Genomic DNA, 23,218 nt, shown 5'->3' on the forward strand with positions numbered 1-23,218 from the left:
TTGTATGTTTATCAGAGTTTCCTCCACCTCTTTCTGATCTCCATACCCACTCTCAGGTGTGTGCATTTTTAAATAACTCAGCAGTTTTTTCCAGTTGACCATTATTTATATTTTTATCATGTTATTTCACCATGGCTTGATTGATTAATTTTAGATACTATGTTTTGCTGTTTTGTAACTTGAGATACAGATTTTGGCTCATAACAGTTCTTATCCTATATTAATTCCTCAGTGGGATTAGTAGTATTAGTTACTAATCATTAAGCTTTATGATTGATTTGTTGTGATCCTTCTATCTTGTGTCAAATAGTTGTCAGAAGTGCTTGAATGCACATTTTGTAAGCGGAAATACTCGTACTCACCCTTTTCACTTTTTGCTCCTCTGACATTCTAAGTCCTCTAATTTGTGCTCTGGTTTTTATATCTTCAAGGCTGAAAACATTTATTGAGAACCATATTAAGTTTTATGTGCTCTGTTTATGGGTTAATTCTAAAAGCTAGAAATAGTAAGGATTCTTGCAGCAGTGAGACTTGTTCACAGCAGAGCCGGGTAATGCATTAGGGTGGGATTTCCTTTCACTGATGGCTTTTTTTTTTTTTTTTTAACTTTTAATTTACCTTTAAAAAAACCATTTGCTTTAATATTTCCTTAAAAAGAAAAAAAAATAGGCAGTCCTCTGGGGTTTCTTGGGCTTCGTCACAGATCCTTTTCTGTGTTGGGTAAAGCTATTCCTGAATTCTGTGTACATTTTTTTTTTTTCTTATATTACTTAGTATGTTCTTACATTGTTCCCTTATCTTTGGGTTACCTTATAGGAAGAGATATTTGGGGATTAATTTCAGAGTCTTTGCATCCCTAAAGATGCCTTTATTTCATGATCCTCTTCTCTTGGTTTTGTTGTATATGTGACTCTACGTTGAAAATTTTTCTCTCAGAATTTTGAAGGCCTGTTGCGATCATCTCATGTTAGGAAATGTAGTGTTTTCTTTTCTTTCTTTTTTTTTTTTTGCTTACTTACTTTTGTGACCTCTTTAGTTTTGATAGCTTAAAGAGCATGTTTTATCTCAAGTGTTTGGAAATTTGATAATTTGTCCATGGTGGTCCTTTCTCACTGTGGTGGGTACTTGCTGAGTGGTGTTGCTGACTTTTGCATCTAAGGTATCTTTTGTATTACTAATGGATTCAGTAATTAAAGCTTTCAGAGAACTAATAACTTTACTTTCCCTTTTAGGTGTGGGTGATAATATTGTACGATTTGACAATCTTATGAATCAGAAGGAAGATAAGCTGAGGCAAAGATACCGTGACACATATGATGCTGTTTTATGGCTAAGAAATAACCGGGACAAATTTAAGCAAAGAGTCTATGAGCCTATAATGCTCACGGTAAGAAATTTTGTTCATTGTGGTAGCATCTGTTTCATTATTGTATTTCATTATTGTATTCATTATAGATTTTTTGTTCTAATATAGATTTTTTTTGTTGTTTTAAGAATTCCTAGTCTTATTAACATCTTAGTTTCCCATTATCAGACTTGTGGCTACTGATGTGCTGCTGAATCCATACCTGACTTTTGACCAATAAGTCTTTGGACTTTGTCAGAGTATGGAACTGTCAGCTTATTGACCAAGAATCATGTATAAAATTAGTTCAGTCAGCTAGTTCCTTCTGGCAGTTACTAGATTATAGCAGGCCATAGATTAAATGTTGCCCGAAGGGCTAGAAACTGCTGTAAATAACTATGTCGAGAGGGGTACCCAACAGAAGTTGAAGTCACCTATAAATAATCGTAGGATTCTGAGAATGCAGCCAGCAGTCTTTTGAACACATAAACCTATCTAGCTAGCTCTTTTGATGATCGGGGTCATTTAGAATAGGATAAGCTGTGTTTAGTAAATCATTTAATGAAGTGTGGCCATGGAATGGCTAGGAAGATTTCCATCTAAAATATTTTTAAAAGTTTGGCCGTGGAAAGAGAAAGTAAAGTAAAAACCACATTCTTTGACAGTGATATAGTTAGGTATAATATGAACTTAAAACTTACCCAAAATGACTCAAGGATTGTTATTGCTGGTTTATAGTTGTTTTTTTTTTTTTTTAACTTTAGGAAAGAGTGCACTATAGATCCTTGCAGGATTCATGAAAACTTCTACTTTCTTTAATTCATATTTGTATTATTATTTAAAATCATTTCATGTAGTTGTCTTTTTTTTAATAGATTATATTAGCAAAGTTAATATGCATAATACTGTATTCTCTTCTTGCTCAGGTATGTATTATTAGAGTATTTTTGCCAGATCAAGAAGGGAATATCTATTTTGGATGCAGACATTATTGTTTTGATTAATCTGGTAAGGACTGAAAGAAAATAGAAAAAAGTAGTTTGAGCCTTAATAACTTATAATGCAAGTAATTAACAGATTTTTATTAAAATGTCAACCTCAAAATTATAATTCACAACTTTGGTAAATTTGCCATCCTTTTATCTCCCAATAGTAGCAGCCTGTCACCAACAGGGATTACTAGCTGGCATATATTTATATTTCAAATTACATTTGAATCTTTGAAATAAAAAGGTACAGTCTTGCTTTTTTTATCCTTTCTGGAATACCCTCGTATTCCCCCACCCCAGCATATACACTTAATCCTTCAATATCTAGTTGAAATGTCATCAGTGTAGACAAGTTAGCAATCCATAAACTTAAAATTTTAGCCATATTACTTGTCAACTGTCCATTTCCATGAGTTATTTCTAACCAGCCCAGTCTAGAATGGGAGAATTGTGCAAAGAAGTACTTATAGTTCAGTTCCTCACAGCAGGGTTTATAATAGCCCAAATGATGATGAGGCAAAGAGGAAAATTTCCAGAGAGATGGACTGGTCATGTAAACTATTCTATATCTATTGAAAGGAATACTATGCAGCCATTAAAAAGTCATTCTTGGTGTCTATTAATATAAGAGGACATTTATGATCTATTAATGAATTTATAAAACAGGTTCTAAGATAGATTTTACAGAAAGATTTCATGTTAAAAAACTGAACTACGAGTCTGCCATCAACCACCAGATGACTCTGGAGTACAGTGTCTCTTCTGCCTACCACTCTGTCTTTACTGGGTTGTGAAACAGTGGCCTTGAACTTTGCCAAATATTTTCTTTACCCATCTCATGAGAGGAGCTTGCTAAGTAGCTGGTGAAGCTGCAGAACCAACAAATTGGTGAAATCTTCCTTCCGGATGTCAGGAGGCCAGACTCAGTGCAGAGCAGTTTGCGTTACCTGGGGAAAAAGCAGTGTGACTCAGTCACTACTGGAAGGGCACAAGCTGGGCAGGGACGGAAATGACTCTATTCATGTGACTTTTTGAGACTATTATCTAAATGAGCAGGTGACGTTCTTCAAAGAGTTGAATGACCACATCACCACCTTACACAAGGTGGAAGCCCCAGTAAAGGGGAACTCTGGTAAAGGAGGGATAATGAGAGCCCCGTCTTAGGCCGACTTAGCCACAGCTCTTTTTAAAAAGGGGACTTCTGCAGTCACAGTGGGGTTATTTTACCCTCTAAGTCGTAGCTAACACCCACTTCTCTTTCATTTGTACCATTGCTTCTGATGAAGTAATTGCTACCAAAAAAAAAAAAAAAATTGGAACGATAGAGGCTACATTTCTGTAGTGTTCAAGTTTAGGTATTTCTTGTGACTTACTTTCTTGTGTATCGCTTTTCCCCTGTTTTCGTGCTAGCTGATATTTTGTAGTTTAAAATAGAGAGTAATACTTGCCAATGTGTATATGACAAGCATTGTACTAAAATGTTTTTATTAGCTCTCTTAATCCACATTTGTTCCTGAGATGTAGACTATTGTACTGTGCCCATTTTGGTGATGAACTAACTGAAACTTTCAGAGACTTAAGGGTATGTGATTTGAAGCATCATCTGTCTGACCCAGAGTCTTAGCTCTTCACTAGTAGTATGCTGTGTTTTATATATACGGTACATAAATACCTTCTTTCACAAATCTTTATTTTTTCAAGAAGGCGGATTTCCATCTGCTGAAGATCATCTATCTGCCCCCTAAAATTCCATAAGAGAGCACATTTCATATACCTCTGTTACGGATCTTTATTATAGTGTTCTGCTTTTTTGCTTTTTTTTAACTTAGCATCTGCAAAAAGTATATTGATTTGTTGTCTTGACCTTCTTAGTATTTTCCATAGCATTGAACCTCACATGCAGAAGGGCCTGGTTTGTTAATACTTAAAAAAATAAATCCTAGTGGTACAAGCCTAGGATTTCTCTTGAAAGCACTATTAAAGTTGTATTTTAATTGTGTTTTTATACTGATCAGTTATTGCCATATATAACTTCCTCTTGAAGATTAAGAAGACAAATAGTAAAAGTTTGGGGACAGATGAAAAATGTTTATACTCTTAGATTACCTTCTGAGCCATTTCAGATGTTTTCCAGAGGGTTGACTCGAAAGGAACATAGTTACTTCTTAGATAAAATCAAAATTGATGTGCATCAGGTGCTTATTTAAGTCTTATTTTTTGTTTTATGATGCATTAGATGTTTCTGGGTACTAAATTAAGTAGAGGTTTTAAAATGTTGAGTCTTCAGTACCAAATTTTATCCCCCTTAAGTGTTTTAAATTTAAACTTGTTAAATAACTCAAAGTAAAATTATGTTCTAGTACTCAGTTTGGATTTCATGAGAATTAACTTATATTACTTATATTTTCTTTTTGTTTAGATCAATATGAAAGATAATAAAAATGCCAAGTACATTGAAAATCATATTTCATCAAATGACTTGAGAGCTTTTGTATTTGAGAGTCAAGAAGATATGGAGGTTTTCCTCAAAGAGGCAAGTGACCAGTGTAATACTTTGACTCACCTGGTGCTTACCTTCTGGTACTTCAGTTTTTAAATTCAAACTAAAACAAAAAATAGCAACTAATTATACCAGCAGTAACTTTTGTATAAAATCATTTGATTTTGTGAATTTCTTTTTTTATCTCATTATTGGCGAATGAATTTGTTTTGCAAGAGAAAAAACAGTCCATAATTCCATCTGTAACATGTTTTGAAGTTATTTGGAGTTAGTAAGAATAATTCTGTCATACTGTTTTAAGAGCAAAAAGTCCATAACGATGGACTTTTGGTCTTCGACATCCTTTTTGAAGATGTACTGGAATGAACTCAGCTTTTCTTTGATGGGGAGCGTGGGAATCAATATGTTGTTGCTTTTAAATAAAACCTCTTCAAAAAGAGTGAGAATTCTATATCTGGCTACCGAAACACCCTGGGAGTCTAAGCTACTACCAGGCAATGTGGCTTAGTAGTTACAGGCACAGACTCTGTAGATAGGGTGCCAAGATTTGAATTCTGGCTTTGCTACTAAATTGGGCAAGTTTCCTAAATGTTTTATGCCATAATTTCCTCATCTGTAAAATGTAGATATATGAGCTACTTCAAAAGATGGCTATGAGGATTAAATCCTTTAATAAATGAAAAGGTGTATAGAATACTGCTTATTTGTGATTTTTATTACATTATAATATATATGTGTATATATTCGATATATATATATATATTGTTAGCTGTTCTTATTGTCAGATTTCTTTCCTTTTGTGTATGTCACCTTTTAAAACCCTAAAGATTAGGTTTAGATTTTGTTTCGTTTAAGTCTTTGTCAGCAAGTATAAATGAGGACAGGACCCTGAATTACGTCGGCGGTCCTCTATTTCTGTGCTGCACTAGTGATTGGAAAGAATCCTTACTTTTTTTGGCTTTTACCATATTGCCCTCCGGTTTGGGAGTTTGCAGAGAATGTGAATATATGGTAACTGCATAAAAAGTTGCATGTATAAAATTACAGAATGGACTCCAGAAAGTTAGACAGTTGTGTAGTTTGGTATTATTTAAGCTTAGCCAGGAGTTTTTGTTCTGGTGTGAGAGCTTTCTGAAGAAGTCGCTTTCTTAGATTACGAGTCTGACGTGGCATGCTGTGAAGGGCATTCCGTCAGGTGCATTTGGCTGATATCTAATGTCTAATGTCTAATATCGGAAATGGCCTGCTTAGCCAACACTGAGTGCCTTTTTTGAGTCAAAAACTCGGGCTTCTTTTGTGCTAAGGATATGAATCCTATATGGATAATGTGACCTGGGTTCCTGAAATTTTGACCTTTATTTTTGTGTGTGTGCTCTGATAAGTAACTTTCCGTAGCTTCTCCTCAACAGGACTAGAACTTCCTCTCATAGGTGTGACTTTGTATTTTAAATTGTGAAATTTATCGTATATAACCGCCTCCTACGATATTATCTATTAGAGTACCATTCCCCATACTACCGTGTATAATAAGTATTATGTCTGCTGTGCGGTTACCCTAGATGCCCTTTATCAGGATGATGAAGTTTCCTTCTGTTCCTAGTTTGCCAAGAATTTATCATATTTTTCTGCATCTGTTGGGGTGATCATATGGGTTTTGTACTTCATTGATTTAAGTGAGATTGGTTTTTGGAGCATTCCATCAATCTCACCTTTCTGGAATAAACTCTACTCGGTCATGTGTATTGTTCCCATATTGCTGGATTCCGTATACTAATATTTTGTAAAGGACTTTTGCATATGTATTCATGAGGGCTTTTGTTTGTTCATGTTTTGGTATCAAGATTATGCTAGAATCATAAAGTGATTTGGGAATGACCATTGCACTTCCTCTTATTTTTGGGAAGAGTTTTGGTATTACTGCTTCCTCGACTGTTAGAGCATATTTGTTTTACTATTTTCACTGATAAATACTTTCTGTAAAAACATGTAATAATAGAGTCATTATCACACTAAAAAGTTTGCTTGAAAGTACCATTAAATATCCAGTTTTTGGTCATCCTATCCTATCCTAACACCAGTTGGAATATAACTTTAAAAAATCATTTTGACTGATAGTATATGGTAATTAAAATATATTCTTTCCCTTATATTCAGATTCGTGACAATAAAAAATTAAGAGTAAATGCTGTTATTGCTCCCAAGAGCTCATATGCAGACAAAGCACCTTCAAGATCTCTGAATGAGCTAAAGTAAGTCTTGAAACTATTTTTAGAATTAACCTGTTACTTTGAATATTGAATAACCATTTAGCTCTTAAATATATTATCTCTCACATAAATATGTTATAAGCTATTTATTCCCTCTTAGGATCTCTACTTAAGTCTAAAATAAGGAAAAATTTAGGAACAGATAAACTGTGGAATACTTACTATATGGTGGTGATATTTCAGATCAGTGGATTAATATTGGATTGTTGAATGGAAGATACTAAAATAGTTGGTTAGGTGTTGGGAAAATAAAACAAATTGTCACTTCGTAATGCAGGAGTGATTTCCAGAAGGACTAACTGGAAAATTTGCAATTATGAAACAGTTATAAGTAAATATCTTAATTCTGAATGTAAGTAAACATTCTAAATATAAAAGCAATGGAAGAAACAAAAGATTCATAGTTTGTAATGATGAATATATTAAATTTTTCTGACAAGGAAATCAGTCTCAACATTAATCACAATATTAAGTGATTTTAAAATACACAGAAATTTCTGCTGTACCATCATTAATTTGTATGTTATTGTTTATTTGCCACTTTTCAACTATCAGATTTCTTTACATGATATTTTTTTAAGAAAAATCTAGTAAGTGCTTTTCATTTCAGACAGTATGGATTTTTCTCTTACTTGCGAGAATTATTTGATGCCCCTGATCCCGTCATGAGCTTCCTTTGCTGCCATTATCATATTCATGAGGTTCCTGTAGGAACTGAAAGGACCAGAGAAAGAATTGAACGGGTAAGAAAGTACTGAATCTAGAACCTCATTTTGTTAACACTTCTTAGCATAAAAACATCAAGCAAAAATTTAGAGATATTTAAAGAAGTAAGACATTCTGTTATTTTAAACCACACAGAAATTCTTTGTATTTTACATTTTTAATATACAGAAAACAGTGACTATTGACTAATACTATATGATGGGTGTAAGTGATGTGGAGTTATTTAAAGGAAGCGCTTTAGTTGAAGCCGAAAAAGAGACACCGGTCTTGTTTGGCAAATTGTTCAGACTTTATAATACTGGCTTACTCATTTAAATTCTTGTATTCCAGATTATTTTTCAGAGAAAGTATATGTTAGAATAGTAGGCTGGGTGTAGAACTGTTTTGGTAAGCCCTTCCTTTTTTTTTTTTTTTTTTTTTTTTTTTAAGATTTTATTTATTTGACAGAGATCACAGGTAGGCAGAGAGGCAGGCAGAGAGAGAGAGAGAGAGGAGGAAGAAGCAGGCTCCCTGCTGAGCAGAGAGCCCGATGTGGGGCTTGATCCCAGGACCCTGAGATCATGACCCAAGCCAAAGGCGAGGCTTTAACCCACTGAGCCACCCAGGCACCCCAAGCCCTTCCTTTCTTAAAGCTGCTCCTGACGATTATCTCTGGTATAAATGACCTCCCTTCATAGGATCTCCTTTCCTGGCTAGCATAGCACACACTCGTAGTTCCTATATTCTGCTCATGCCGGGAGTTCTCTCCTCCTCATATAACCAGTCTCCAAGACTCACCTTACATTTGTTGCTTGTCACAGGCAGAAACAGGAAAGAAATCTCTTCATCTAAAGCAGGTTTTTCCATAACACCATTTGGAGTGTTTTTTGCTTATAAGCATCTAGGACCCTGTGAGAGACCCAACTAGTAGTTGTTATATTGAATTTATTACAAAATGTGTTTTAAAAGTTTACCATCTAGTATACCAGTATTCCTAGGACAACTCATTTGTAATTTAGGGACTCTTTTTACTTAACTGACATAAGGTAGAAATGAGGGCTCATTGCCAACTGTTTTGGGGGGAAAAAAAAAAAAAACAAAAAACCCCGCCTAGCTGATTATAGTAAGTTGCATGTGTCTTTGATTAAAAATTTCATTATGGGGAACATTTGAGGAAATAAATATTAGGACTTGCATGTGGGTGTACCTCTCCTGTCATTTAGAAAAGAAGACAAGACCATATATGTGTATAAGACCCTTTATGGACTTGTTCTGATTAATTTCTAAGACTCTCCCCTTCAGTTAAATTGTCTCCTGCCAGCCTTTGGTCATGATGTCTTTTTTGTTGGGAGGGCCCTTCCCTCACCGTTTCTGTCCATTTAAATTTATTAGAACTTGAGTAGCCTAACTTCTTGCTTTCTTTTCATTCCAAATTATTCTGCAATTTGCGGATGCCAGCTTATACCTTGTTAAGTGTGTGTAAATATGCCTTATCTCTTCACTTAGACTATAAACTTCTGGATAGAAACAAGCCACAAGAGTATTGATAGTGAAACTTCAGAGATTAGAAAAAACTGTGTTATGAAAGCCTGTTCTTCATTAGTGTCCAGAAATATATAAAATAATGTTATTGTCTTCAGAATGAGCTTTAGTTCTTGGAACTTCTTGTCTAAGTTCCTGAGAGAGACTTAAAAATGCAAAAAAATAAAAAATTTGAGATCCTTTAAGTGTTTCCAGGAATTAAATATGATTATGTGTCTGTGAACAATATAACTGAGGGAAGGTGAGAATCCGTGACTTAGGTGAGCTACCACAGTTGTGTGTTCTGGGCAGCTGGTTGCTGGTATCTCTTCTGTAGACCCAACAAAACTCCAAAAGGACACTTACTTGGGAGAGATTATGTAGTCAAATAAAGGTATAGTCACTTTTGCCATCGTTGTTTGGGTTTTCTCCCTTCTCTCTTCTTTAGAGTTTTCCAAAATGATAACCTGAAGTGTATCAGTCACCTTTTGAGAGATGTTACTGGAGAAGTTAAAAAAAAAAAATTGAAAGCACATCTGTTTTGATCTTCTAAAATTCACTTGATCTGTATTTTCCAATGCCTCAGTCCTTGTAAAAATATTTTCACTAAATGTACACTAACACTTGTTTGACGTTGTTTGACTTCTGTGCCAGGTAATACAAGAAACCCGGTTAAAACAAATCTATACAGCAGAAGAGAAGTATGTGGTGAAAACTTCCATTTATTCAAATAAAGTCATTTCCAGTAACACATCCCTAAAAGTAGCCCAGTTTCTCACAGTCACTGTGGATCTTGAGCAAAGACGACACTTAGAAGAACAGCTAAAGGTTGGTTATTTTGAGTATTAAAAAAGAATATTAACTGGATTTGTAATACTTTAACTAGAATTGTTTTTAAAATAACAATTTTGAATATTTTTGTAGGAAATTAATAGAAAATTACAAGCAGTGGAAGCAGGGTTGATTGCCCTCTATGAGAGAAACAAACATCTAGAACACAAAGACAATGAACTTAGACAAAAGAAGAAGGAGCTTCTTGAAAGGAAAACCAAGAAAAGACAACTGGAACAAAAAATTAGTTCCAAACTGGGAAGGTAGGATTCCGCCTCTTTGGGTAGCAGGGTCGGGGGTGTGGGGTGGCAGGGCACTCTGAGGGTATTGTTATTAGTTACATAGCCCTACCTTGTTCTGTTGTGCTGTGCAGGTGTGCCTAACACATTGAAGGTTTGTGCGGCCCTGTGTCAAGCAGATCTGTTGGCACCATTTTTCCAGTAGCATTTGCTCACTTTGTGCCTCTTTATCACATTTGGTATTCTGACAATATGTGTGTAGTGATCAGGACTCTGAAAGCACAGGTAGTGGTTAGCATATTTTAGCAGTGAAGTATTTTTTAGACATAACACGGTGACACACTTAATGGACTACAGTATACTGTAAACAAAACTTATATGCACTGGGAAACCACAGAAGTTTTTGGACTCCCTTTACCGTGGTCTGGAACCACAGCTCCAGTATCTCTGACGTGTGCCTGGACCCTGTCATGATGATGCAATTCCCACAAACACATTTTATCCCCCCAAAATTGTGTGTAGGGCAAAAGTTGGTGAATCTTAAGTGGCGTGAGTTTTCCTGTCCTCTGATTAGCTGTTTTTAATCCTTGAACCCCTTTCCATGCTTAGAAGTTTTGTTGGTACGGTTTATATCATTGGTATTTACCACATCAGTAATTAAAACTGGGGATGTTTAAAATATTTAGGAAAAACCATGGTTTTCTAAACAATATGTTTAGCAGAAAGAGTGGTGTTGTTTTACATTTATATCAGTCTCTTTAAATGAGTGCTTTCATTTCATATCTGCTCACTTTCAGTCTCTTGTGAGAGGTTGCTTTGAAATAGATGAAGAAAACATGGCCTCACATAGATTTGTAGCTGGGAAAGGAAGGAGTACTTTAATAGACTTTTCAGATACTTGTCTATTGTCTTAATACTGTATCACAACCTGCCAAGATGCAGTTTGTTGAAGTTCAGTTGCTCTGTGAAATCTGCATCAGGGAAGTAGGTTACTCTTACGTTAAAGTCCATTGCACTGTAAGTGGATCTTTTACATGATGTCATTTTGTTACATCATGCATCAGTCCTTTAGAAAATGTTGGTCTTTCATATGTTGACATATTTTATTGTGTAATATAAAAAAATAATGATGTCGATTTCCAGTCCCATCAGAAGAATCTTTTAAGAATTGGGAAGCTGTCAGGCTCACAGTGGTAGACACAAATTCCTCAAAAATATAAATTGCACGTGAAATTTGTTTATCATTGTTGACAAATATTGGCAGTTACTTTTCTTGAAGTGATAGACTCGCTTGTTCACTTTGGGTGGGGGGAGTAAAATCTGCCAAATACTTAAGTCTAAATAACGATAGTTTGTCTTCTTTCATGAAATAACTTTTTTTTTTTTTTTAAGATTTTATTTGTTTACTTGACAGAGATCACAAGTAGGCAGAGAGGCAGGCAGAGAGGGAGGAGGAAGCAGGCTCCCTGCTGAGCAGAGAGCCCGATGCGGGGCTCGATCCCAGGACCCCGGGACCACGACTGGAGCCGAAGGCAGAGACTTTAACCCACTAAGCCACCCAGGTGCCCTAACATTTTTATTTGAAAGAATAATCTAGTCCAGCTCCCAACTCAGTCACACAAGTGCTTTTCTGTGAGGCAACCATCATACTTCGGTATGCGTCGTAAGTACTGTGTGCTTTCTGTTTCGTCACAAGGACTATTAAAAAGATACATACTCAGTTTCCACTGGGAGGTGGTTCAAGATGGCAGCATGGGAAGACGCTGAACTCCCCTCCTTGCACAGACCCAGCAAATCAACAGCTACATAGAAAATGTTCCTTCTGAAAAAGACCTGAAAACAAACTCAGCAGCTCTTCTGTAACAAAGGATGTAAGGTTCACAGCCAGAAGGGTAGGAACTACAGGGACAGGATCTCCTGCAAAACCCTGCGCCTAGCGTGACCAGCACTTGGGAAGGATATCACAGAGACAGAGTTGTTTCCTGAAGAGCAAAGAGTTTGTGCCCCATGTCAGGCACCCCCAGCTCTTGGGACCTTTGCCAGAGAGATGAGTCCCCAAAATGTCCAGCTTTGAAAACCAGTGGGGTTTATACACAGGAGAACAGCACAGCAGTAACGACTGGATTTTGCTCTTTTTACGGTTCATGCAGAGACTCACCACAGGACCCTGAGCAAAAAGCAGCAGCACAAAAAGTGCTTAGGCCGTTTATGTTGGAGGTTCATTTCTCGTCTTAAAGCATCTGCCCAAGGAGGGCGCCTGGGTGGCTCAGTGGGTTGAGCCTCTGCCTTCGGCTCAGGTCATGATCCCAGGGTCCTGGGATCGAGCCCCGCGTCGGGCTCTCTGCTCGGCGGGGAGCCTGCTTCCTCCTCTCTCTCCGCCTGCCTCTCTGCCTGCTTGTGATCTCTGTCTGTCAAATAAATAAATAAAATCATTTAAAAAAAAAAAAAAAAGGCATCTGCCCACAGGGTAGGCGCCTAATGGGAATCCCTCCTGGGACACAGGCACTGGTGGGCACCACTCTGGTATTCTCCCTCTAACCTGCAGTAGGTGTGTGGCACCCCTCCAGTCCCCGCCAGAGCTGGGCACCCAAGGGTCTGAAACAATCTTCTTGGCAGATTACTATCCCCAGGGTACTTCACAGACAGCGGTCTGAAACTATCTCCAGTCTGCCTCTGAAAAAGACCTCTTTACTTGTCCTAGAACTTCAGTCTCAGGGGCTTCAGGATTACCACATATCTATAAGCTACGAAATTGTTCTCAGGGAACATGATCCAGGAGATGCCATCTTTGTACTTGGTTGGCCTTGCTGAAGCTCACCAGTACCTCCCAGAAAGGAGCTCACTCCTGTGGAGCCCTGATTTTCCCAACAGTTTCCTAGGGGACACTTCCAGGTTGCCTGGTCTGTTGACCAGCAGGGTATATGATGGTCCCATAGGACTGGATCTATATTTGCGTGCCTTAAAAGCTGCTGCCTGAGGGTCCTAGCTTCTGGCTTCTCTTCCACCTGAAACTAGGAACAGACTGAGATTCCTTCCTCTGGAACACTCTCAGGACTTGGCACTCTCTCAGCAACTGGGAGCTGGCGAGGGTGAATCAGGCTGCTCAGACCCCAAAGGTTCACATCACCACCGAGCCAGAGGAGGTTTGAACGACAGGGTTCACCTCCATGAAGCCATTTCAAGACTTGAGGATTGTTTAATCTGCTGCTTAGAAACCAACACAGTGTCAAGCGAAATGAAGAGTATGTTCCAAATGAAAGAACAAGGTAAAATACCAGAAAAAGAACCATTATGAAATGGTGGTAATTTACCTAAAAAAGAAATCAAAGTAATGGTTATAAAAATGTTCACTAAACTTGCAACCGTAATGAACACAGCAAGAACTTCAATAAAGAGAAAGTATAAGAAAGTACCAAACAGACTTCACCGAGCTGAAGAATACAGTAACTGAATTAAAAAAATACACTGGAGGGTTCCAACAACAGACTAGATGAAGCAGAAGAAAAATCAGTAATGTGGAAGCCAGGGTAGTAGGATTCACCCAATAGCAAAAAGAATTTTATTATTTTTTTTAGAGAGCGCATGTGTGTGAACGGGAGTGGGGGTGGGGGGGTAGAATGAGAGGAAGAATCTTAACAGGCTCCACACTCCGCGCAGAGCCTAATGTGGGGCTCAGTCTCATGACCCTGAGAATCATGACATGACCCGAAATCAAGAGTCGGACACTTACCTCAGTGAGCCACCCACGTGCCCCGAAAACAGAATTTTAAAAAGTAAAATAGCTTAAGGGGCCAATGGGACAACATCAAACAGAATAATTTCACATTATATGAGTTACAGAAGGAGGAAGAAAAAGGAGCAGAACACATATTTGAAGAAGAAATAACAACTTCCCTAACCTTGAGAAGGAACAGACATCCAGATCCAGGAAGTGCAAAGAGTTCACATAAGAATAAATGGAAATCTGTTATGCAGAAGAGCACTGATTTTTTTTTTTACTGAAAACAAAGCACAGTCAGATGCCAGTGACATTTGACAGGACCGGAAACCAACATCCCTCAATAATGAAGAATTTACACAATTAGTGTTTGAGGCTTTTGATGTTTGTTTTGTTTTTCAGCCATCATGACATGACTGATGGAAGCGTATTATTTGTGTCTGAGAGAATATAACTTCGTTGCTTCGATATTTACCATTTGATCTTGTGGATCAAACTATTTTATCCCAGAGAGGGAACATTCACTGGTTTAAAAAAAAAAATTCTCTACCCATCTGCTGGAAAGTGACTCATTAACACTAGAGTACTTAATATCAGAATTCTGTTGTCACATGCTTTGAGGAAGCATATGAGACCAAGAGAGTCATGTACCTATGAATATGTGTAATTTATGGGAAATTTCCAATCAGTAAACAGTGTATCCACTTCAGCAAAGAATGGTTTCAGAGGAACTATACAAGCACAGATAGGCCCTAATGTGGTTGAGATTGTATTGCAGCCACTGTCAGATCAGCTACAACTTAGTTCATCCAGGATGTGTACTGTCAAAGAGCTTAATGAAGAGTTTTAGACATCTAGACGTAGTTTAGAATTTTATTGCTAGGTACTAGGAAGTACCTATGATAGGACATTTGAAGTTCTATGAACATCCAGTTATAATTATCACATGATGGTCCAGAACATTTGCCAGAAATGTCACGAGCACTTAATGCAGTTTGGGAAAAGCTATGTCCTGTTAATACACGTTTCTGAACAAAGGACCACGGCAGATTTGGCTTCAGACTCACTGTATCATTGATCTTCAGTAGAATTCAAGGCCAGAGTTTTTGTTTGTACTCACCTCATACTAAATTATGCAGAAGTTAGGGGTGATGAGTACTTGGCATTGAAGACTCTCTTCCTGAGACGACTACTGACAAAAGCCAAGATTCTGGGTCTGATAATTGTATAGACCCAGTCAAGCCTCGAGAAAGCATTGGAAACCCCTTCTGCTTCCTTCCAGAATTCAACCCCTTCTGCTTCCTTCCAGAATTCAAGAAAATCCTCTCACACAGCAATCAGACCCTTCCCCAACACCAACAGGGACCCAGCAGATACCTGCACTCCTCCCAGACTCCATATCCCAGCTTACCAGCTCCTGAAAAGACAGTAACAAAGAAGGTCATTGTTTAGTCAGTCTGTTATTCAGACATTGGTACAGCCGGTGTGGTCTCACGTTGCAAATTTCCCAGTTCCTTAAGCCTTGGCTCAGTCTCCATTTTTAGCCCAATTACAAGCCGTGCCGCATCTGACAGACCAGGTAGAGCGACAGCCATGGCTAACAGAGGCAAATACTCACCAGCCACAAGGAAACTAAGCAACATTGAAGATCAAACTTCAGATGGCCCATGGTTAAGGGCTGCAGGTGTTTTTACAACAGTCAAGCCCTGAGTTGAATTTGGATTCCGTTCACCTTTCTTCTGGAAATTCCTCTAACATCCAGCAACTTGTACCTTCAATTTTAAGGACCAGGTTTCACACTAACCAGGATGCAAGTGGACTGCATACTGGACACAGTGGCACACACAACATGATTCAGCGGCAGACTTTACAAGGTCCACCAAGTCAGGGTCCACGAACGCGCGGAGCTGGCACTGTGAGCCGGACACAGAGCACTCTTAGAGCCCACAGTGTGACACTGTGACGATGTCATAGCTGGAGCAGGGTCCAGATTCCATCTCGAATGCCACAGAGCAGCCCAGAGGGCTGCACTAACACCATTCATTCAGGACACACAGAAGGTTTTCTCAAGGTCAGCAGCTTGTGGTTAGTGATTACATGAGTCCCTCCTCCCGTAGCTTGTGGGGTGGTTGTGGTGCTTTGCACTATGCTTACAGGACGGGCAGCGGCTGCCCTACTTCTGCTCCTGAGAGCAGCGGGCGCAGACATTGTCCGTCACGCAGCAGCAGCGGGCTTCCCAGCTTGCCCTAGTTCAGCACCCATGGCAGGCTCAGCTGACCCAGCTCCTGAGCAGTGTTTACAGGCCTGAAGGATTCCCGTGGAGCAACCTTGAAACAGCTTATCCTCTCTGCTGCATTGCCACCCCCACAGGGCACTCTTCCTCAGTCCCATCCCCAGCAACACCAGTCTCCACAACAGCAGGAGCCAGCCTGGGACTGGCAGTTAGACTTACTCTTCTAAGCTGCAGCCACGGTAGGACATATGCCTCCTCTGACCTCAAGGGAGGAAGGGGTTGGCCATGAAGAGTTGCTCAGAGGATCTACTAAGACTTATCCTTAGTAGTTTCACAAGAAGCAGTATTGAATGTTCAAGTTGCTGGAATTAGTTATAGCGAGGAAAATGCGGCCTAGTGTTACAAATATACGTTAAACGTCAGCCAGTGTGGGATGACAGTGTTAGACTTTCCTGGTTTGTTTGTTTGTTTGTTATGGGAAGAAGTGTATTGCCAAATACTAAGCTTAGATATGAAACATGGTCTCCAATCAGAAAGGCACTAACAGTATTAGTAACCTTTGGTTCTATACCTATTTTCAAGTATTACAGGACACATCACTGTCATTTCAGGGCACAGTGATGCCATGAAGATAGTCTAGTAGACTCAATAGGCCCCTTCCCGAGCCCCTCTCCCTTTTCAGAGAATGATGGGATAGTAATTAATGTCAGAATGTTGTATAGGTACAAATTTTCTGTGTACAGATGCTGTAAGTGCTATGGCTATGTCTGAATAAAAGAGAAAGCAAAAAAAAAAAAACTATCATCTTAATAGATGCAGAAAAAGGACTTGACAAACTATAACACCTATTTTTTAATAAGAACTCCCAACAGTGTGGGCATAGAGGAAACATAGTTGAATATAATAAAGACAATATGTGACAAATCCACAGCTAACATTACACTCAACTGAAAAGCTAAAATATGTTCCTTTAACATCAGGATCAAGACCAGGATGCCCATTCTGCCCAGTTTTATTCAGCATAGTATTAGAAATTAGGATTTCTGATCAGAGCAATTAGGCAAGAAAGAGAAATAAAAGGCATTTAAATTGGAAAGACGTAAAACCGGCGCTTTTTGTGGCTGACGTGATTTTACATAGAAAATTTTAAATATTCCACCAAAAGAAACTTGTAGAACAAATCAGCAAATTCAGTAAAGTTGCAAGGTACGAAATCGGCATATAAAAATCTGTTGCATTTTCATACACTAACAACGGACTCAAAGGTGAATTAAGAAAACAGTCCCATTTATAAAATCACACCAAAAAGAAAATTCTTAAGAATAAACTTAACCAAGGATTTGAAAGACCTTATACTGAACCATAACACATTAAGGAAAGAAATTAAACGATACAAATAAATGGAAAGATTTTCTGTACTCATGGATTTGCAGAATTAATATTATTCAAGTATCTATGTTACCCAAAGCAATTTATAGATTCAGTGGAATTCCTATCTATTTCCTAATTCCATTGGCATTTTTCAGAATTGGAAGAATCCTAAAATTTTATGGGACCACAAAAGATACCAAATAGCCAAAGCAGTCTTGAGAAAGAAAAAGCTGAAAGCATCGTGCTCCCTGTTTTCAAGCTGTATCAGAAAACTGTATTAATCAAAACAGGTATTGACATAAAAACAGACACATAGATCAGTGGAACAGAATAGAGAGCCCAGAAGTAAACCCATGGATCTATGGTCAATTCCTTTATGACAAAAGAGATAAGAGTAAACCATGAAGAAAGGATAGTCTCTTCAATAAATGGTGCTGGAAAAACTGGACAGCCCCATGCAAAAGATTGAAACTGGACCACAAGCTTACACCAAACAGAAAAATCAACTCAAAATGGATTAAAGACTAATATAAGACCAGAAATCCTAAAATTCCTGGAAGAAAACAATAAGTTCTTTGACATGGGGGTGGACAGTAATTTTTTTTTTTTTTTTTTAGAACGGACTCCCAAGACCTTGGCAACAAAAGCAAAAATAAACAAATGGGACTACATCAAACTTAAAAGCTTCCGCACAGTAAAGGAAGCCATTGCCACACCAAGAAGGCAACCTATGGAACAGGAGAAAATACTTGGAAATATTCTGTTCAGTAAGGGTTTAATATCTAAAATGTAATGAATTCCTATAACTCATAGCAAAAAAACCCCAATCTGATTAACAAATGGGCAGAGAAACTGAATAGACAGACGTTTTTTCCAAAGAAGACCTACAGATAGATGGTCAGCAGGCACCTGAAAATGTGCTCAGTGTCACTGATCATCAGGGATATTTAAATAACCACAGTGAGATTAGCGTGTCACACCTGTCAGAATGGCTGTTATTAAAGCACAAGAAATACCACATGTTGGCAAGGATGTGGAGAAAACGGAACCCTTGTCTGCTGTTGGTGGACATGTAAATTGGCGCAGCCATTGTGGAAAACAAGATGGAGGTTCCTCAACACATTGAAAATAGAAGTACCACATGATCCAGTAATTCCACTTCTGGGTATTTATTCAAAGAAAATGAAAGCACAGATTTGAAAAATTGTGCTCTCATATTCATTGCAGCATTCTTTATGGGAGCCAAGATATGGACACACCCTCAGTGTCCATGAATGGCTGAATGGGTAAAGAAGGAGTGAGATATGCACAGACACATGGACATGTGTGTGCACACGCTGCACTACTGCTTAGCCATGAGAAAGAAGGAAATCTTTTGTGACAAATGAGTGGAACTTGAGAGTATTATGCTAAGTGTAGTAAGTCAGATACACGCCATATGCTTTCAGTTACAGTGCCATCTAAAAAACCAACAAACGGCAGAAACGCATAGATACAGAGAACTGATTGGTGGTTGCGGGGTGGCGGGGGCTAGGGAGGAGAGCTGGGGGTTGGTAAAATAGGTGATCAAGAGGTCCAGACTGCCAGGATAAGATAAAGACTCGCGGGAAGGTAATGTGTGGCGTGTGACTAGTTAATAAGACTGTATTGCACATTTGAAAGCTGCTGAGAGTAGATCTTAAAAGTTTTCTTTATCAGAAAAAAACTTTGATGGCTACATATGGTGACAGATGTTAACTAGAGTTTTGTGGTGATCATTTCATGATCTATACAGACATGAAACCATTATGTTTCACACCTGCAACTAATATGTTATACTTGAAGTAAAAAATGAAAATATGTAAGATTCACGACTTAATAGCTAATGTTTACTGTCATCAGCAATATAATTGGACATTTCTGAAATTTTTGAGTACATGGCACTGAAGAATCTCACGACGCTGAGTGTACTTTGGTGCTTCTACCTAGATGTGTCCCTGGGCACTAACGTGTTTTTATTCACCATAGCTCTTATACCGTCCTTGCAAACATCACTACAGTCCGGGGGCAGTTGAGGTCTTCTCACAACAGTGAGAGTAGTTCATGATTCCCTTGCAGTGGTTTCAGGGATCCCCACAGGCCTCTGGACCACACTTTGAGAACGACTGACCCACACCTATATCCAGAATAAGAAGTCCGTTGACTTTGGATTGGTGGGAGAAGAAAGAAGGTGGTACAGGCAGCGAGATGATCAGTCCAGACCATTAGGCTATGCACTTTCTCACTGATTTTGAAAGAGAGTAAAAGGGAAGGAGGAGGAGATGCTGATTTTTCACAGAAGAGAGTGGGCACCTGGGGGTTTATCCCACCCCTTCAGCTGAAATCTCCCTTGTTAAAACTGGAATTACGTCTGCCTTTGCCTTAATGATAACATATTCCACAGAATATGCAAATAGTGTAAATCTTAGCTGAAGGAAAACTGCTGGCTTACTGAGAGCACCCAGGCAGCACTCTTCGAAACCCCTTATCCATTCTGCTGTATTTGGATATTTTGTAGAAACTGGGATATAGAGGAGGGGATAAAAGCTACTAGGGTGTTCATTCTAGAGGAAGGGAACATGGCTTCCAGTTCAAAGGTTTTCCCCATGGTCTGCTTCAGACCTGACTTTTTGTTGTGATTATCCTTCCCCCCCCCCATAAAGATTTAGATATTAATGGCATAGTCAGTCTTTAATAATGAATGCCCGCTTACTTGCCTTGAGCTAAGGTATCTGTTTACCTTCACCTAATGTAGTATGTGTTCTTAAGCACATTCCTAAATAGAATCATACATGAAATGCATTAAGAGAATTTGTTCTTTACTGTTTTTTTGTTGTTTTTTTAAACCATTGTCCATTAACAATTAGGGAAAATGTAACAGTTTACCTTTGTTGCTTAAAGCAAGATACTATTTAGTCTGGCTTCCTAGATGATTTTCATCTCTAAGCCTCTTTTCAGCCTTCACCTTTGTCCTCATTCCTGTCTTTCATCATCTGCAAGACACCTAACCTTTCCTGTTTGACTGTTCTATTGGACCCATTGTCTAAAACTAAACTCTCTCTTCATAAGCAATGTGGTTTTTTGTAGTGAAAGGGCCTTTCATACCCATCACCAGCCTGCTTCTCATACCTATGTTAATCACCTCTGGTTACAAAACTCCTTTTCTTAGATTGACTTTCAACTTTTTCCAGTCTCCTTTCACTTGACCCATTTCATCTCACCTCCCTGGCTTCCTCTACTCTCTCTTTCATGTATTGTTCAGGCCCCTGTCTACAACATCTGCTGAACTTGTTCATTCTTGTGTATTACTGTTTCCAAACTGGGCTCCTACTTTTACCCTGGAGACAACGTGGTGAGGTGGAAAAGAACTTGGACTGGTGTCAGACACATCTTAACCATGTACTACGTGGAAAAGAACTTTGACTGGTGTCAGACACATCTTAACCACGTACTACGTAACCACATACCACACACGATCTCAGGGAACTTAATTTCTTATCCTTAGTTTCTTTACCTTGAATAGCAAAGTAGTATTAGTTTTTAGGGTTGTATTACCTTTTTGCTATATATTTTTAATCTGTTAATCAGATCTCCTCAGTTAAGCTACTTTAGGTAAGGGACTGTGTGTAAACAACATTCATAACGATGGTTAGTAACTAATATTCATCAGTGAAGGGCCAGGCACTGTACTAAGTATGTTACATATTTTACCTTTATAAAATTTTCATCATAGCTCTGTAGGGGAAGTACTATTACTTTTTCCACTTTATAGATAAACTAAAGTTCAGAAGAGTAATTTGTTTGGGGCGTCTGGGTGGTTCAGTTGGTTAAGCAGCTACCTTTGGCTCAGGTCATATAGTTCCAGGATCCTGGGATTGAGCCCTGCATAAGGCTCCCTGCTTGGCCAAGAGCCTGCTTTTCCCTCTCCCTCTGCCTGCCACTCTGCCTGCTTGTGCTCTCTGTCTCTCTCTCTGTCATATAAAATTAAAGAGTGACTTGTCTAGTTATACTGGTCATCAGTGGCAAAGAGGAGATCAAATCCATCTTCCTGACACCAGATCCTATACCATTACCACCATCATTACTTCAGCTGTGCTCAACAAATACTTTTAAATCCTGAATAGTTACATAACAAGATTGTTTAATCTGGAAGCTAGTAGTGTTTATGTCTGAATAGCATGGCTTCAAAAGCCCATCAAACAGCAGGAGACGTAAGCATTTGGGCTCAAACCTGTGTTAACTCTGATTTCTCGATCATTATGTGTTTCATACAGTTTAAAGCTGATGGAACAGGATGTTTGCAACCTTGAGGAGGAAGAGCGAAAAGCAAGTACCAAAATCAGAGAAATAAATGTTCAAAAAGCAAAACTTGTTACTGAATTAACAAACTTTGTAAAGGTAAGGCATTTTCTTAATTTTAGTCACTTTTTTATAGCAGGTAGATAAGTTAGATTTAAAAAAGCTCTTGGTAAGATTTTACTATAATTTTTAACTTCGACATTTTTCATTTTAGGTCAGTAAATGGGTTAAAAGCACTCATTAAGCTAAGTTATGTTCCAGATGATTCATTTAAACATACAGAAAAACATAGAAAAATTCTCTTGTAAGAAATAATTGTAAAAAGAACAACTTGAGCTATCAGTTGCATTAGAAAAATGTTCTCTTTGTCATGGTTTATACATTTTTTTAAAACTTTTCTTTTCTTAGTTGTCAAACAAATTAAACTTTTAGGGATTTTTGTTCCTAGATTTGTACTTCTTTGCATATGCAAAAAGTTGATTTAATTCTTCAAAATACTACAGTGATCTCTGAGAAGAACAAACTAGAATCTGATTACATGGCTGCTTCTTCACAACTCCGTCTCACAGAGGTACAGTTTTGCTTTTATTTTTTTATGGGGTTCCTGTGTCATCACTTGGGATATGCATTTCATTACATGCTCTTTAGTTTACGAATTTAATGCATTTTGCGGATGAGGAAGCATTATTTGAAACACTGTACTATGCATTTTATGTTATTTGACTGGGGGAGGTACGGTGTAGGGTATCGTACGGAGTCACTAGATACGCAGAGTCTCCTGTGTGTTCTCTTAACCCGTATAAATTATAGTCCCCCTGTCAGCAGGTAGCAGCTGGTAGCCTTTACTACAGTTTGTATAGCCCGTAAAATATGGTACCAATGAGTTACAGTCACCACCCAGAGTGGCTTTAGCGTATGGTTTTGGTGATTTAATTTTCTGGTAATATCTATGCATGAAATGATAAATACGAAGATAACATGCAGGAGGTGAAATGTGATGCACTGAAGTTAACAAAAATGCCAACAAAGAGCTGACGGCAGAGTGAGAGTGGCAGTGGCCTAGTTTTGAGTCTTCCAAATCCTTTCCCAAAAACAGAAGAGCAACTAGGGTAAGAGCCACAAACCCATGAACAACATGGACAACAAAAGTGAGTTCCAAAGTACCCCTCTTGGTGTACTGCA

At 38.3% G+C, this 23,218-nt stretch overlaps 1 protein-coding gene across 4 annotated transcripts in view; it reads left to right on the top strand.

The window, feature by feature from the left end:
• Nucleotides 1-23,218, top strand: part of SMC5 (structural maintenance of chromosomes 5) — a 94,676-nt gene that overhangs the window by 52,604 nt on the left and 18,854 nt on the right. For all 4 annotated transcript variants that reach the window (XM_032866594.1, XM_032866596.1, XM_032866595.1 and 1 more), the window contains exons 10-17: nucleotides 1,233-1,387; nucleotides 4,754-4,867; nucleotides 6,989-7,083; nucleotides 7,712-7,844; nucleotides 9,982-10,155; nucleotides 10,252-10,421; nucleotides 22,012-22,135; nucleotides 22,485-22,607. In XM_032866594.1, coding sequence (XP_032722485.1) covers nucleotides 1,233-1,387; nucleotides 4,754-4,867; nucleotides 6,989-7,083; nucleotides 7,712-7,844; nucleotides 9,982-10,155; nucleotides 10,252-10,421; nucleotides 22,012-22,135; nucleotides 22,485-22,607 — 1,088 coding nt within the window. The remainder of the gene's footprint in view (nucleotides 1-1,232; nucleotides 1,388-4,753; nucleotides 4,868-6,988; nucleotides 7,084-7,711; nucleotides 7,845-9,981; nucleotides 10,156-10,251; nucleotides 10,422-22,011; nucleotides 22,136-22,484; nucleotides 22,608-23,218) is intronic.

The sequence above is a fragment of the Lontra canadensis genome, unplaced genomic scaffold (genome assembly GCF_010015895.1).
Source record: "Lontra canadensis isolate GAN:19392208 unplaced genomic scaffold, GSC_riverotter_1.0 scaffold31, whole genome shotgun sequence".
In the NCBI taxonomy this organism is placed as follows: Eukaryota; Metazoa; Chordata; class Mammalia; order Carnivora; family Mustelidae; genus Lontra; species Lontra canadensis.